Source organism: Nuphar pumila, chromosome 15 (assembly GCF_984573655.1).
Source record: "Nuphar pumila chromosome 15, dmNupPumi1.hap1.1, whole genome shotgun sequence".
NCBI classification, from domain to species: domain Eukaryota; kingdom Viridiplantae; phylum Streptophyta; class Magnoliopsida; order Nymphaeales; family Nymphaeaceae; genus Nuphar; species Nuphar pumila.
This window is the reverse complement of record NC_143263.1, coordinates 76,960,080-76,977,633: the sequence shown is the minus strand read 5'-3', so window position 1 is coordinate 76,977,633 and position 17,554 is coordinate 76,960,080. Positions and strand designations below refer to the sequence as shown.

Genomic DNA, 17,554 nt, shown 5'->3' with positions numbered 1-17,554 from the left:
AGATTTCCTTTTTTGGGGATAAAAGATCATATTGACTTGGTGTCTCAGTGATCTTATATTGGGTTTTAATAACACAAGGCTCTTAATAGCCTTTTATTAAACTTCTGCTTTCATTAGTCTAGAACAAAAGAATTCAATAGAGAAAAAAAGGCAAAAAAAAAAACGATGCACACATAAAAATATCAAAGAGAATATTACCTATATGCCAGGCATATCCTGTTAAAATTTTGGAAAAGAGCGATAACAATATGCTTAGGTTGCATAGTTGAAAACACATTGAAGAAGGGACCGATTATCACATTCAAAAGAAAAACTGAATCTCATGGAGCATCTTTTTTTCATTTTTACTCTTAAAGCATTGTCATCAGTATACACAGGATTTCTTCAACACAATGTGGAGCAAACCACAATCGCTAAGAGTAGAATCTAGAGGACTGGAGAAATGATAAAAGAAACAAACTGTTACAACTAATGGTGATGAATTAAGTGATTCCAAATTGCAGCATTAAAGGAAAAGACAGGACCTTCAGTCAAGACCCGACCCTTCTCACAAATGCAGCAGTTGCTACCCGGCTCCCTTCCACACCACCAAACGTAAATGTTGGATACGACTTGACATGATCCAGATATCTGAATGGAGGGAGAATAGGCTCACTGGCTTGTGCATTCAATGCTGCAGGTACAGTCGGCCTAGGACGGAAGCTCTCAGCTTCTTGCACCAATTCGTCTTTTGTGTTATTACATGATGTGATCACCTATAACCACAGGGAGAATCTAGCTTTAATCACACACACACACACACACACACACAAGGATTTTGAAAGCATAAACTGCCAGAGCTTATAAGCATTCCCAGTGGGCAGGGAAGTAGCCCTTTCAGCATAGAGCCTAGCGGCCGGGGATCATTGAACCCAGGTTTGGAATTCCACCAGCCTCATAAATTTCTAATATCTAAAAGTTCCATCAGACCCAGCTACCATTTAATAGCCAGGACTATCCTGGTATCTGCTGGGCCACGTCCTCCTCTTGATGAAGGGATGATTGCAAAAAAATACTCAAACCTCCAAATGCTGACAGAATATGAAGTAGCTAAAGAGCATGAAACATATGCAGGAATTCATAAGGCAGAAATAGTACCAGTAATCCACCAGGAGCAACCAACTTTGAGACTGATTCCCAATACATAATCCTGCCAAATTAGCAGAATAATGCAATATCAGTTTCCATCAATCTTTTTCCATAAAACAAGTGTTCTATTTATACTCTGAACTTGGCTGCAGAGTTAGGATAGATTTGAAGAAGTCCATAATTCCTTCGTCACTAAAAAACACAACCATTTGATGCCCATTGGCAGAAAATAAAAGCTGTCAGTAAGAGGAGTTCAAAACTAAAAGTAGGGGTGGTACTTAGGCAAATTAGACAAGACAATGGTACAACCTGAGATTGGATCTTTGTGGTTTGATCCATAACTTGTCAAAAATATCAAGCCTTCAAAAAGCAACATGATTGTAACCATTGACATGCTACGAAGTACATAATTCTGACACAGAATAGTCCTACTCGAATCTCCATCTCATCTAAGGTGTATAAGCGAGTTTTTGTAAACACAATGATCAAAGTTAATCACTTAGGCACAGTTAAATATTCTTGAACTGTGATGTTATTAATTGATATTCTTAACATGTGAAATCTAATATTTGTTTTAGTTCTTTCATTTTGATCATTGATCTTGATGGCTAGTCATGATGTATGTCAAATAATATAAAGTTATACAATAGCTTAGTTGTTCAATTTCTTATTACCAAATGAGTAATGTAGCCTATGTGCAGCTTTGTATGACGTTATATGACTTATTTCTTGATTTTACAAGTAATCATGTCATTATATAGCTTTTTTGCTATTGATATGATAATTAATGCACTATTCATATATAGAATTAAAAGTTAACAAAACCTGGCCGAGTCACCAAGTTGACCCACCCAAGTCACGAGTCAACTGCAGGGGGAGTCAGTTCCTGAGTCATTGGGTTTCTGAACATTGATTAAAACTCTTTCCCTTATCACTTTTCTAACCAGATATATCATTTTCAGCCTTCCTATAGCTAGCTGAGCACCTGAAAACCGAAAGGAGAATGAAGTATTTTTCAGTCACTCCATAGCTGGATGGGCATCCAAAATTGAAAGAAAAACAAGAGGGTTTTTGTTGAAATAAAAAGTATTCAAAAAGTTTTTGAAAGCAAACATTGGCAGCCAAATAGCATTTTGAAGATCTTTGATTTTCAAGAATTTGATTTAAGCAATCTGGATTCCAAAATTAATTTTTAGAAAATCAATTTGGAAAGTCTCGCTCTCTCTCAAAAAAAAATTAATTTTGGAAAGTCATCCAAATGGTGCCTTAGAAACATGAAGCAGCATTACCATGGATAAGCGAGGCTAAATATTACAATAAATCAAAGACGAGAGTCAAGCTATACATAATACAATTAGAAAGGATTGGAGCCCTGTAGGTAAGCAACCAAGCAGACCATATAAGCCATCAGTTCAGGTACAAGATCATTTCATTAATGCTTGGACAATTAAGCATTCAACCAAAGAGAACCTATCAAAGTAGGGGTACCATTACCGCTTGTCAGGGCCATCAGGATGCAGCCCTATAGCATCAAATGTCCCTTTATCTGTAACAAGTTGGAATTTCTTCTCCAGTTTTGTCTCAAGAACATCATCAACCTACAATAAATAAGTTAAAAATAATAACTTACCATATATTTTTTCTATAAAACCAAAAGCACTGCAAGAGGATAATTGCAAGGTACAAAATAAAGTCTAATTTAAAACTAAACTGTCACACAAACACTTCACTTAGCATGTGTATCCCCCGTCAACATGACATGACACTCAAACACACCAGGACACTTCATGAACACAGTCAAACATGTGTCAGACACAATAACATTGTGTTATTAACTTTATCTATTTCTTTTTATGATCTTGATTACTTGTTTTCTATTCACTTGTATTCTGTTTCTATTAAAATTTGACATCATTTACATTTTAATTTCAACTTAGTTTTATTATTTGATATTTTTAATTATAGCAATCTAGAATTGTTGCTCAAGAGAGTGCACCTAGTTGATATTCATGTTTTATTGCTTCAGGTTAAGAATTATATACATACATATATATATATATATATGAAAATGCATAGCTACTTGATGAATAGGTGCCTAACCTGTGCTTAATCACGCTGACCGTCCATCGCACGCGTGTAATGAACGGTCAGTGCGAAAAGGGCAAAAAAATGCTAAAAAAACAACTTTTTGAGCCAAATAAGGCTTTAGCAGAGCTTTTGAAGCACCACTAAAGGTCCCAGTTCTGCTGGGACTTTTAGCGGCACATAAAATCACCGTTAAATGGTCCACATGGACACATGGCATTTTGAAATTGTTTTTTAGCAGCGTTTTTATGAGCCACTAAAGGTCCCAGCAGAACTGGGACCTTTAGCGGTGCTTCGCTAAATCCTTTTTCCACCCATTTTTGCATGTTTTTGTGTAAAAAAAGGATGAGTGTCCATCGTGCACGTGATGGACGCTCAGCAACATCAAGTAGGTGTTGAAGCACCTACGCATCACTATATATATAGGCCTTATTGGGGACCTAGGTGCAGGCTTTGCCTGGCTTCCCTAAGTGCACTAGAGTATAATGTCCAAAAAGAAAAAAGGTCACCTAATTGCTTGCCCCACATCACATAGTTTCTTACTTAAGCTTGTTAAGTCCTTGCATAGCTCACTTAAACCCGCTCTTAGTTTCTGTTGAGTAAGAAAGTATAGTCTGGTTACCACCTAATGCTTGGGCAGATTAGGTCAACAACACCAGGCCTAGATTTACTACAGTTTACTAGGCAATGATGAAGTCATTTAAAAATTTGCAAGTAACAGCCCTATAATTAGAGAATTGTTGAAACACATATAGGTCAAATTGCTTCAGAGATCTTCAAGATTTTCTGCCATTGACCAAGTGTGATAAACCCTAGTTTTCTAGACCTTTTATTGAGACAGATAAGTGAAAGCACAAGCTTCCAAAAGGAGTTCCAATGGTGGAATTTTCCTCATTAAAGAATAGTTCTAACCAGCCAACAGAAACAGAAGCCAGTTCTTTTGTATGGAGGGACAAACAAACACCCCTGAAGAATTAATTCAGAACCATGGTATTTCAATAGGAAACAGCAGAACTGAAAAGTATAATGCTTGTCAACTGTATGTCATTAAAAGCACAAGTGAACATGTGAAAATTTGGTTTTTTTTCCATGTTAAGTATAACCGTATTATCTGCCAATAGAAAAATGATATTGCTAATAAAATACAATAATCATGCAAAATGCCTGATTCCAAGTTGGATGATCTAACATTTCTGGTCAAGTCTCCACTCATAGAATGGATGCTTATTTCTTATAGTTCACTTCCTTCAAAAATAAATTTGTGCACAGAAGGAAATTGATTTTACTATTAACATACAGGAAACAAGTACCTTGGTGCATAGAGGATCAGATCATAAGTAACTCTATACCAAGTGCAGAAAATATGAGTACAAATGTGAAAAGTTTTCCAGAAATGGAAGTACCAAAAACTGGATATTAGGAAAGCCATCACGGTCAGCAAGATTTCTTGCAAGGTCTACTGCTCCTTCACTATAGTCAACTCCAGTCAGATCTGAGAACCTAGATAGAGAAATTAAAGAAGGGTGTTACATTTTTGCCGTCAATATTGAGATCCAACAGTGTAGTAATCATTGAAAAGAAAAAAACTAAGTCGCTGAAGAGATACTTAAACAACCTTTTGTAATGAAATACGCGGAAGCACAAAAACTAGCCACTAAGGGCTTACAAGATTACACTTAGACTCGTGCACATACACAAGTTCACTATGGAACTAAACAAAAGCCAATAAGGCAATAACAAGAGTTAAAAAATATACGATATTATTCACCAAATGCTTAACAAAAAGCATTAAAGAACAACGGGGTTTTAACCCCTATTTATACACAAAAAGACCCATGTAGGAGGGGCTGTTGGGAGCTCCCAACGACTCTTTGGGTCAATGCCCAAAGAGCCCCTAGTCTTTAGATAAAAGACAAAAGAAAAGAAAAGAAATAAAAATACTAAAAACAATTATCCCTAGTGGATATTTTATTGCAAGGTAAAAGACCAAAAATACCCCTGACTCAAAACAGAAATTACATACATATAATTTAACACCTTTCCAATCTAAAAACTACAAAAAGGATGGGCATGTGCACTTGACAGAAGGAACTTACTGCACTTAAGAACATGTTAAATGTTTTGGCTGTCCATGACACATTTGATAGTTGCTTCTTGCAAGTGCATCATCAAGATATAAACAAAATTTAGGATGTGAATGTTGAAGACCATTGTTAGCTCTTATAGACAAAGGATGCCTCAACATTGACAAGGAATTAACAAGAAGGATTCTTGTTCTATATCACTCTGTCTCGCTTGACATTTGTGGATAAAATGTAATACATTCATCACTACAAAATGAAATAGCAGTTTTTCATGATCATCGTCAAGATTACATCCATATAGCAGTTCTTCATGGCCATCCAGCTCATGAGTCATGACACATCTTCAACCTCAAAAAACACCAGCCCAACCAAGGCCCTTGATTCTACTTGTCCCTTTAGTTCTGAAATTGCTTAAACAGTTCCACAGAAACATTAATTGAATTACGTTGTTTGTCACATACAATATCACCATGCACCTTATTTATGTGATATCATATTTGTACCTGAGGATAATCACAAGCAAGCCAATTTTCAAGCTGCTCACAGAATTCCACTTTCCATCTATCTAGGTTTGAAGCTAATTGCACAAAACCCCTTCATTCTAATTTAAACTCATCAAGTAAATGCAAGTGACCAGATCAAACCCCACTGGTGCATGGGTGTGTCTGTATCTTTTAGAGGTGGACCAGTAGCCATGGGGCCCCACCTGGGGTTTTCCCTCGCTTCAGTGAGGGTTCCTCGTCATAAAAAAAAATACCTTGATGAGATGTTAATTCTGAAAAGTAATGACACTCTTCCTAGGGGCAAAAGAAAAATAACAGTAAAATAGATCAAATGGATATTCACATTTTTATCACCAAAGAATTTGCAACTGAACAAAAAAATATGGTTGTCACAATCCAGCATTGCTTCTGTTATCAATGTCACATGCCAAGGTTGCCAAGATGAGAAGTGGAACTAAGGAAGTAACATGGAAAGTGGAAATAAGAAGCAAATATCTAATAGGTTCATGTGAAATGAAAGTAGAAAGCAAAGGCTGTTTTTAATTTTCAATGTTAAAAAGGTTCAAATGAATAATAATCTATAAATCTTGAAGGTTTTTTCATGACTTGTCCTCTTATACCAGCATAAAAACAAGCTTATATCTAACTTGCACTGCATTTATTAGTATAATTCATAGAATATTGTTAAACAAGCATCCAGAATATTGATTGAGCAGCCAGTCCTGAAAGATGTGTTACCTTCCACTCAACCTCTCACATGGCATGTTTAACTAAAGTAAAAAGTTTAAATATTGATGATCTCTTTCTATTTCGTAACTTCCACTTATTTGCAAAGAACTCCTAAAACATAACTGTCCTCCCTACATAAAGGGGGAAAATCAAATAATATTGCTCTAAAAAGTTTAGGCATGTCCATGAAAAGCAGCATACATAAACAAGACTTATTAAATACAAATTTAAGTGAACTAAGAGAATGATAAAATCAACAACATTCTAGAAAACAAATATGACTGACAGTTAAAAAAATAAAGATTATAGCATAATATAACCAGGATATCTACTTTGCGCTGCAACTAGGGATGTAAATGAGCCAAATGAGCTGACATTGACAATAATAGGCAACTGCTATACACTTTAAAATAGAATTGTGCATCCGTTACTTATGCTTGGCTCAGTAAAATTCACATGCAGCTTGTAGCTTGGCTTGTAGAACCTACTTTATGAGCTTGAATGAGCTCTTAACAAGCTATCAGCTATGAGATGCTTGTCTTTTTTCTGAGCCTTACCTAACAATCAGCAACCTACAGTCCAGCCTTCTGAGCAAAGCAGGGCCTATGCCAACATACAAGTCCTTGAGGATATGGTTTCTTGCAAAATACACTCTATAACACCAGTAACTGTGGGCTATTACCACTGCCACTTTATATTCCTAGGCAACTGTGGGACCACCAAATGACATATAGGATCCAAATAATTAAAAATTGCAAGTATATGAACATCAAGCAAGTGAACCATGAATACTAAGATATCAAGTGATCTAAATATGCAAGAAAACAGTATTTAAATGCAAAAGCAACTCAAAGTGGTACCCTTGTTTGGCAAGTTGTTGAAGAAATAAGCCATTCCCAGTCCCAAGATCAAGCACACTCCATCTAGCCAAAACCTTTGAGACTTCTTCACCAGGATTGGATTTGGGGATTATCACACCACTCATATTATTACAATGGCCTTGAGGAAAATTGACACAGAGATTCTTTGTCCAAACTGCCACAATTTCCATCACTTCAACACCAAACCTATATGAAGATCATAAAGGGATCAAACGTTTTGTCATACAATCACACAGATCTTTAGTACCAAGCTCTAGCATGCAAAAGGAACTCAAAGATACAGCAAACCATTAAACCCATTTTTCCTTGTAGATTTAGTTGGTTCTTTCCAATCAAATTTTATGAATATGCACCAAGTTGTCACTGAGTGGTTTCTAACTAATCTAAATGTTTTCTAACTATAAAATATAAATGTTATGATGAAAGACTTCCATGGGCAGAAATTTTCCTTCGTGTTTTTTTTTTGACAAGCAAACAAGGTTTAGTCCTATGAGATTCAAACCTGAGACCCCCTTGGTAATGATAATGCAACCTTACCATCCACATATCTCACTTGGCTACCGGAAGATAGCTAATCATAAGAAATGTCAAAAAAAATGTGAAACTGAGGCAGAAAGCATACATGTTTAGGAAACTACAGCGAAATGGGTTGGCAGAAATGGAAACTTTTTGAGTTGTAGTTTGCTCTTTTACTTGATCTTTAATCCTCGATTTGTCTTAACAAGTCATTCAGACCTAGATTTTGTCATAACAAGTTGCAGGCTGACTGATGCCTCAGGCACAGGATAGGGGTGATTATTGTTGTCCACAAACTGCATTTCACTTTTTGACAGGAGTGATGGCTGGCATAATGCTCAATTGAGACAAGAAACTGAAACTGAGAAAAATAAGTTTGCTAAAGAAAATAATGGTTTTAAGACAGTAGTGCAGTTTTTGATAGCAATGAAAGACTAAATAAAGATGTTGAAGCAAGAGAACATGCTGATCAAACATTTAGTATGTCATCTTCCTTGCAATAACAGTGAGCCTCTCTTGCATGGCAAAGGAAAAACATAGGGAAGAAAGAAGAAAAAGAGGCTAGTATCTAGAATAGATCAGATCTCATAATTGAGGGACCCTTTTGCACTGCTAGAAATTTTGACACAAATCCCCCAAATAAAAATCAGACAAAGTGCACAAAGGCCATCACAATGAGATTCTATCATCACCATATGATTTTTGTCAATTGATCTCTCAAAGGGGTATTTAGTTACTTGGACAAACAATAATGAAACAAATAGAAGAAAAGGAAAGATAAAGAAAGAAGAAATCCCCTTCATCTCCTTCCTTTACAACTGATTGAACCCCTTAAATTGTGTTTTTACAAAACTGAATGAATAATATTATCCAGAGCTTTCAATTGACCCGTAGGAACCAGTCAATTACTCATCAGTCCTTTTCAAATGTCACTATATTTGCATTAGATGCATTTGTGAAGAGTCTCTAAAATTGCTACATGATAATGAGACCAAACTCATCTCTCCATAGACCAAAATGCGAGATTTGAATCTATTCAAGATTTTGGTTCAAAATTAAGATGTCTTTGAAATGAAATGGGGATCTTCGAAACACGTGCTTTGATTAACAAGAGCAAGTGTCAAGAATGACACTAAAGCATAACCCTTAAAAAGGGTATAACTGGAAACAAAATAAAAATAAAAATGTATTCTTTATTGATATGAAAAACCAATTGCTTAAGAAGCATTGGGGTAAAATACAAGAGGGGCTGCACCCCTTTATATACACAGCTGAAAGAGGACTCAATAGAGCTGTTGGGCACAATCCAACAGCTTTATTTAGAGCTGTTGGAATGTGTCAGTCCAACAGCTCTATTAAGAGCTGTTGGACTGTGTCAGTCCAACAGCTCTATTGCTAGTCAAGTCTGGACAGGACTTGACTAGCAACAGTCATTCTAGTTCAAACTGAACTAGATGACATAAAGACAAAAAATAAAAATAAAGGAAAAAAAATACAGAAAAGAAAGAAATTAAAAATGTATTTATATATATATAATAATATAATATTATTATATATACATATATGTACAGTTTTACATTTTAACACTCCCCCTCAAACTTACGGTACAATGAGCGAAAGTTTGTCTAAGAGAAAGTGAAATCGGGGAGCAGCGAGAGGCTTTGTAAAGAAGTCTGCTAACTGATATTCTGAAGTGACATATGGCAGATCAATTATCCCGTGTAGATATTCCTCTCTGACGTAGTGACAATCCATTTCGATGTGTTTGGTGCGTTCGTGGAATGTTCTGTTACTGGCAATGTAGATCGCACTTTTGTTGTCACAACACATTTGTGAAGCCTTTGTTGCTTCAACTCCCATGTCAGCAAGCAGTCGTAGGAGCCAAACTACTTCCATGGTCGTGGTTGCCATGGCTCTGTATTCAGCTTCGGTGGATGAGAGAGATACCTTCTGCTGCTTTTTACACCTCCACGAGATTAATGATTCCCCTAAAAAGACACAAAAGCCAGTGGTTGAGTGTCTGTTATTGGGATCACCTCCCCAATCAGCATCAGTATATGCAATTAAATCAAGAGAAGAGGAGGAAGATAAGAAAAGTCCTCGTGAAAGAGAGGACTTGATGTATCTGATAATACGCATGACTGCTCCCATATGAACAGAAGTAGGAGCATGTTGAAATTGACTTGCTGTATGAACAGCATGTGCTATATCTGGTCTGGTAATGGATAGATAGGAAAGTGCCCCGACAAGCTGTCTGTAAGGAGTAGGGTCTGCAAGAAGTTCTCCATCATCAATCTTCATTTTAACATTAACAACTTCTGGAGTGTCAATTTTCTTATCATCAGTAATACCAGACCTGAAAACAATATCAAAAGCAAATTTAGTTTGAGATAATAAATATCCTCTAGGAGAATAAGCAACTTCAATGCCTAAAAAATATCTCAACAAGCCCAAATCAGTCATTTCAAAATGAGATTTAAGAAGTGTTTTGATTGTTTCAACTCCCTGTTTATCGCTTCCGGTGATGATCATATCATCCACATAGAGAAGAAGCACAATGATCCCTGCATCAGAATTCTTAATAAACAAAGCAGTGTCAGTTAAACAGAATTGAAAACCAATATCAATCATAACACGACTAAACCTATCATACCAAGCTTTTGGTGCTTGTTTAAGTCCATAAAGAGCTTTTTCTAAGCGAAGGACTTTACCCTTAGGAATACTTAGACCAGGAGGGGGTTCCATATATACTTCTTCAACTAGCTTTCCATTTAAAAAAGCATTTTTGACATCCATTTGAAAAATAGACCATTTTTTGATAGAAGCTAAGGCAATTAAGGTTCGGACAGTAGTCATACGAGCCACCGGAGCAAAGGTTTCTTCATAATCAATCCCATATTCTTGGGCATAACCTTTGGCTACTAAACGGGTTTTATATCTTTCAAGAGTACCATCACTCTTGGTTTTAATTTTATAAACCCATCGACATCCTATAGTTTTCTTCCCTGGAGGAAGATCTTGAATATTCCATGTAGAAGCCTTTTCAAGTGCATCTAATTCAGCTTTCATGGCTTCTATCCATTTGATATCATTTTTTGCTTGAAAATATGTGGATGGTTCTTCATATGAGTGAATTAATGCAATAACTGCCTTATATGTGGGTGAGAAAGACTCGTATGATACAAACTTTTCTAGAGGCCTCGAGATTCGGGATGATTGTCTAGTTGGAATGTTAGAATATTTCTCAAGTGCACATGGAGTATTAGACTCTTGTCGCCTGGAATATTGAATACTAGTATCTCTATGAACTTCTTCATTTTCAACATTAAGATCAATAATTCTTTGATTATCATCAAAGTTACAATCAAGGTCATATTCATTAGATGTTGATGTTAGATCTAGCAAAAAAGGAGTACTCAGTGACGTCTTTTAATTTTCTAAAATCAAAGAAGCTCTCCTTTTCAAGAAAGGAAACATTTCTAGACACATATAGTTTATTATTTTTGAAGTCAAAACATCTATAACCTTTCTGGTTTTCAGCATATCCTAAAAAGGCACAGGGAATCGCACGAGGGGAAAGTTTATCATTTTTGTCAGTAAATATGAAACATTTGCACCCAAATATTCTTAATCTAGAGTAGTCTGGAGAAATGTTCATAAGTTTTTCAATGGGAGTGATATTTTGTAACGAAGAAGATGGCATCCTATTAATGAGATAGGTGGCAGTTAAGGCAGCTTCTGCCCAAAAGTCTTTAGGGACTTGATTTGCTATTAATAAAGTTCTAGTGGTTTCTATAATATGGCGATGTTTTCGTTCTGCCAGTCCATTTTGTTGAGGTGTATAAGGACAAGATCTTTGATGTGTGATGCCATGCAATTTAAGATAATTTTGAAAATCTGTGGATAAAAACTCTCCCCCTGAATCTGTGCGAAAAATAGTAATATCATTTTGAAATTTATTTTTAACCATATTATGAAAAGTTTGAAAGTATGAAAATACTTCAGACTTATGTTTGAGAAAGTACATCCACGTATGTCGGGAGAAATCATCGACAAAAATAACATAGTAAACAAATCCTCCTTTAGAAATTACTGGTGCAGGACCCCAAACATCCGAGTGTATTAATTCAAGTGGTCTTGAAGAGAAAAAGGTTCTGTTCTGAAATGGTAATCTTTTCATTTTGCCGAGAATACAATCTTTACAATCAAATGATTCAGAGTTACAAAATTTTCCTAGATTTGGAAAATGTTGGATTTTGGCTATATGTGGGTGACCAAGTCTCTTATGCCACAGTTCCAACTCTATTTTTTGAATATTATAACAAAAAGCTTTCTTCGGCATTTCCAAAAAATACATGTAATAGAGTCCTCCTTCTCTATGGCCTTCCCCAATCAGCTTGCCTAACTGGCGATCCTGTACCCAACAACCATGAGAAGAAAAAGAAATATTACACCCATAATCAGAAATTTGAGATACAGATAAAAGATTTAAATTTAATTTGGGAACATGTCTAATTTCTGGAATAAAAAAATTTTTTGTTTTATAAATTTTTTCAAAATTTCCTATTCCTTCTATTTCAAGAGAAGTCCCATCAGCAGTAAAGACCTTTGACACACTTGTTTTATTTTTAACACATTTGGATAGACTTTGATTATTTGGGGTCATATGAAAAGATGCACCAGAGTCAAGAAGCCAAGAAATTTTACCTAAATCAGAAAAAGATGAGGCTGCTGCGCCGGTTGAAGCTTCAGATGAGGAAGAGGCACCTTTGATGAGAGGCTGAAGAATCTCCATTAGTTGGGCCAGGGAAACTGGTGCATCCTGATCTTTAGGCTCCGATCCAGCAATTGCAGCTCTTTTTTCTCTCAGCTCCTTAAGTTTGGGACATTGTGGCCTGTAGTGTGCCGGTTCATGACAGTGATGACAAATAACTTTCTTCTTATCATAGTCACCATTTTGTCGGTTAAAGTGAGGAGGCCTATATGATCGAACATGATTCCCTGGTCTAGACACGGCTAAAACGGAATCATCTTCAATTTTTAAAGAACCTTTCCGGAGACGATTTTCTTCCATTGTTAACTCTTCAATAGTTTCAACAATAGAAGGAATTTTTCTCCGGTGAAGTAGGGCCGATTTAGTGGTTTCAAATTCCGGCCTTAATCCAGTGATAAACTGGTAAAAATGTTCAGCATCGAGTTGTTTCTGACGAAGCTCGATGTCTTCGGCACAATGCCACTTTGGTTCTAAAAGGGAAAGTTCTTCCCAAAGTTCGGACAACCCATTGTAATATTCACGAATAGTTTTGTCTCCTTGTGTCATCATTCGAACTTTTTCTTGGAGGTTGCACACGTGTGCAATATCTTTAAGGGAATACATATTCTTAAGGTATTCCCATGCCTTATCGGCATGATCAAATTTGGCAAGACTTGAGCATTTTTTAATGTCAACGCTATTGATAAGCCATGACATTATCTTCGCATGAGATATTCTCCATTCTTTCCATTTCTTCTCGTATGAGGCAATAGCCTTGATTTTCTCTTCTTCCGATAGAGGGACCTCTTTATCTCCCTCCTTTTTAGTAAGAGATAGCTTAGGTTCCGAATCGGAACCATCCACAATCCCCCATAAGCCTTTTCCCTATAAATGGTGCTTCATGATTGAAGCCCATGTTACATAGTTCGTATCGCTTAGTTTCATAGGCATGATGGTGACTTTATCATTGTCATCCATCGATTACAAGGAGAGAAAGAATAGGGATAGGAGAGAAAGAAGAAGGAAAATGAGAAAGAAAGAAAAAAAACAATACAACAAGATGTGAAATCTTCTCCAATGAAGTGATAAAACACTTCTCTTCAAGTGGCGAACACTTTTGCAAACGGGCACGGAAACCGAGTCAGCTTTCCTTCAAGATTTAGTACTTCCGCGGCTCTGATACCATGAAATGAAATGGGGATCTTCGAAACACGTGCTTTGATTAACAAGAGCAAGTGTCAAGAATGACACTAAAGCATAACCCTTAAAAAGGGTATAACTGGAAACAAAATAAAAATAAAAATGTATTCTTTATTGATATGAAAAACCAATTGCTTAAGAAGCATAGGGGTAAAATACAAGAGGGGCTGCACCCCTTTATATACACAGCTGAAAGAGGACTCAATAGAGCTGTTGGGCACAGTCCAACAGCTCTATTTAGAGCTGTTGGAATGTGTCAGTCCAACAGCTCTATTAAGAGCTGTTGGACTGTGTCAGTCCAACAGCTCTATTGCTAGTCAAGTCTGGACAGGACTTGACTAGCAACAGTCATTCTAGTTCAAACTGAACTAGATGACATAAAGACAAAAAATAAAAATAAAGGAAAAAAAATACAGAAAAGAAAGAAATTAAAAATGTATTTATATATATATAATAATATAATATTATTATATATACATATATGTACAGTTTTACATTTTAACAGTCTTCACGTTGGAACTAAATGCATAAACAGTGGACACCAGAAATTCTCAATCTAGAAGCCATTGTGACAAATATTGCAAGATTTATAAAAATATCACGAAAAAAACGCGAAAAGTATCCAAAAAGTTAAAAACAGAATTTTCTCATGATATTTAGAAATTCTCTTGGTTTTTTCATTTGTGACAAAATATAGCAAGATTTTGTAAATATCACGAGATATCACCCACTTATTGGTTGGCGTTTTTTTTTTGTTTTGAACAAAACACCCTCGACCAGACCCTGCCCTAATCTCTTTCTCTCTCAGACTCTCACAGCAAATATCAGCACTCTCAACCTCTCAGCATGAAGGGTTCTAGAATGAAGGATTCCGGTGTGGTGTTGTCGATCCGGCAAATCCCCAATACATCAGTGAGTCTCTCTCTCATCTTCTTTCTCATTCTCCTCTTCTTCTTCCCATCATCATCATCATCGTCTTCTTCTTCTCATCATCATCGTCTTCTTCTCTGTCCTCTTTTGTGTGTCTTTAGGAAAAGGGTGGCAGGCTGGGCCCCTTTTTTTCTCAGCTAGCTGTCTATGGCTGGAAAAGGGCCTTCCCTGAGGCCCCTTTTTCTGTCATATGTTTGCTTTGGCCAGAAAGGGCCGTGAAAGAGCACCATGGATTTAATTCGCTTTTTCATGGTTATTGAATATAGTAGCTGGTTATTCTTAAATCTTATTTTGGCTCTTTTCATTTTTGAAGAAACAAGTCATTAAGATGTCTTTAGTAAAGACAAGTACATGATGCTCTTCTCTTGTTCGTCTCTCTGATATTTTCCTTAAATTATCTGCTGTTCATACTATAATTCTGAAGTGCACTATTGCATCTAGGATGAGGACAACAAGAAGAATGGTAGTAGTAATAATAATGGGACAATAGTAGGACTACATGAGTTTATTCACTTTTGTGACATTCTTTTATGCACCTTTTTTGTTATTTTTCATATACATGAATAACTAAAGCACTGGCCTAGCTTGATTTCTTTGGATTAAGTGCATGTGAGCATACATGAATGGACATTTTCTCAGCCTTAAGAGAGCATATATCTATTTGTTTCATAGTTTTTCGCATGTAAAATTTAATTGTGCAATTAGTTTATTTATTTTTTAATTTGAGATTTTTTTATTTTTTAATATTTTCCCAAGATTTTGCCAAAAAAACTCGAGAAATATTCAGAAAGTTAAAACTCTCACAAAAAATTCACGGACGAGAAATTGCAGTTTTAAACTTTTGTCACTATGATAAAGGCTAGGAGCAAAAGGATAGCGTCACAAGAGTCAAATAATGAATAATTCAAGGGCTCCAACATGGAGCTACAAGAAAAAGCATTGGGATGGGTTGAAGGAGGTAAAAAACTTAGTTGGTGATGTGGAAAGGTAGGTGATCATCGTTATTGTCAAGCCAAAAAGAGCATCCGTTAAAAAAGTAATGATAAGTTAAATGGAAGAGAAGCCAATATGGACAACTCTGTCCAGCACCACTTATCCAAATATGAGATAGTGACAGCATTCCTATCAAAATGTACTATGCCAAAAATGCAGTCATGAACATCAATACCTAAGCACAATAACAACCCCAAAAATCAAAATATATAAACCACCAAGTGTGATACAAAAAAGTGGAGAAATTTTTTTTCCCATTGCACCATACCACAAACCAATTAAGCAAAATCTCAGCAAAAGAAAAGGAAGCAACAGATTTATAATAACAATTTAAAAGGAGAACATGATCAAGACGAAGTACAAAAGAAACAAACAATTTCATCCACGGTCCAATTCGTCGCAATCCATATGGACTTACCACACTTCCCCGGTATGGCCATGCTCATGGAAGTTCACAAGGTCGTCGGCATATGCAGAATCCCAGTAACTCTGCAAACCTAGCAGCGAGTTTTCTGCTTCCGGCTCCTGCTCGTCCTTATCGGAACTGCTTAAGACCATCAAAACATAAAAAACACAGAAAACTACAGAAAATAAAGAAAGAAAAAGAGAGAAAAGCCCTCCATCGTCATGAATTTCTCAAATATATATAATCCTCCAAGAACACATCAATGTAGCATCAAAACCCCCATAACACGAAGAAAAAACAGAAGCCTAGCACTACAGAATACCAAACTAACCATTGAACTCCGCAAAACCCCCACCAAAAAAGAACACAACCCCAAAAAGATCAAAATTTGAGAGCTAGCCATATCATAACTCGAAGAAAAATGCCACCCCACCGAACGGGAAGGAAAAAAATCATGAGAAAAAGACAATTTCCGAACAAACTAGGCGAAGGACGAAATCTTCAACTAAGTGGAGGAGGGAAAGAGGAGGAAAAGGAAATAGGAGTGGGAGGAAGCCATAGAAGAGATCGGGGCTTTACCTGTAGTCGGAGGCCGCCCGGAAGGCGCCGGAGGAGAGGGCGTCGGAGGCGTCGGCATGGCGCTGTTCGTCGTCGAGTGTGCTCCCGTAGTCGCTCTTTATCGACCACGAGTCGGCCGCGACGGATCGGTCGTCGTCGGAGAACAGGTCGGCAGCGGCCAGGACGCGCACCTGCGCTGGCTCCGCGTCTTCCGGCAGCCACCGAAGTCCGCCCATCTCGATGGTTTTCCGCTCGCCGGAAAATGAGAGAGATAGAGAGAGAGAGAGAAAGAGAAGATTACCGTTCTCGCCCTTGTTGAATATGCAGGGTAGTTTAAGGAAAAGGTCCCTTTTCAAATAAAATATTACGATAACATTTTACTCGAGCTACGCTACAGCCTGTTGTTGTTTGTATCAAGCTCTCAACAGAACGGTGCCACGTGTGAAGCTTGGGAATGTTACAATGGATCAGGTTTGGCTTGAAAATATGATGATCCACTGGTTTCTGACTTTCACCACCTTTGATAAGCCTCTCAGGACCCGATCAGCTAAATGGGTCAGAACTGGTTTCCGCTTTTCACATCCAAATCCAAAAAAATAAAAATAAAAAACGCATTAGATACAGGTAACCAGCTTTCAGATCTGGGTCCGATGAAAGCTTTCCAATCCCTAGCGGAATCTTACTCTGAACCAATTAGTCTATGTCAAAATATGTTGGATTGGTTGAGGTCAACATCCGACCCGAATCTGAACTGTTTATATGATTATATCCCTACCCAAAATAGGTCT

At 36.8% G+C, this 17,554-nt stretch overlaps 1 protein-coding gene across 1 annotated transcript; it reads right to left on the bottom strand.

Annotated features, from left to right (window-relative positions):
• Positions 1-320: 320 nt before the first annotated feature.
• LOC149815664 (uncharacterized) lies at positions 321-17,073 on the bottom strand. Its single transcript, XM_089988438.1, has 7 exons — positions 16,788-17,073; positions 16,221-16,346; positions 7,390-7,596; positions 4,617-4,713; positions 2,623-2,726; positions 1,138-1,189; positions 321-755 (listed from the first exon to the last, which is right to left on the bottom strand). Exons 1-7 carry the CDS (start codon positions 17,000-17,002, stop codon positions 531-533), a joined length of 1,026 nt encoding a protein of 341 aa, XP_089844564.1. The 5' UTR covers positions 17,003-17,073; the 3' UTR covers positions 321-530.
• Between the last annotated feature and the right edge of the window lie 481 nt (positions 17,074-17,554).

What these genes read in the sequence shown, in the direction of transcription:
- LOC149815664 (XM_089988438.1), bottom strand. Translation starts at nt 17,002, where the DNA reads ATGGGCGGACTTCGGTGGCTGCCGGAAGACGCGGAGCCAGCGCAGGTG. An exon ending in CAACAACTTGCCAAACAAGG is followed by an intron (nt 4,714 to 7,389) that starts GTACCACTTTGA and finishes TTCTCTATCTAG; the next exon opens with GTTCTCAGATCTGACTGGAG. An exon ending in TTCCTAATATCCAGTTTTTG is followed by an intron (nt 2,727 to 4,616) that starts GTACTTCCATTT and finishes TATTTATTGTAG; the next exon opens with GTTGATGATGTTCTTGAGAC.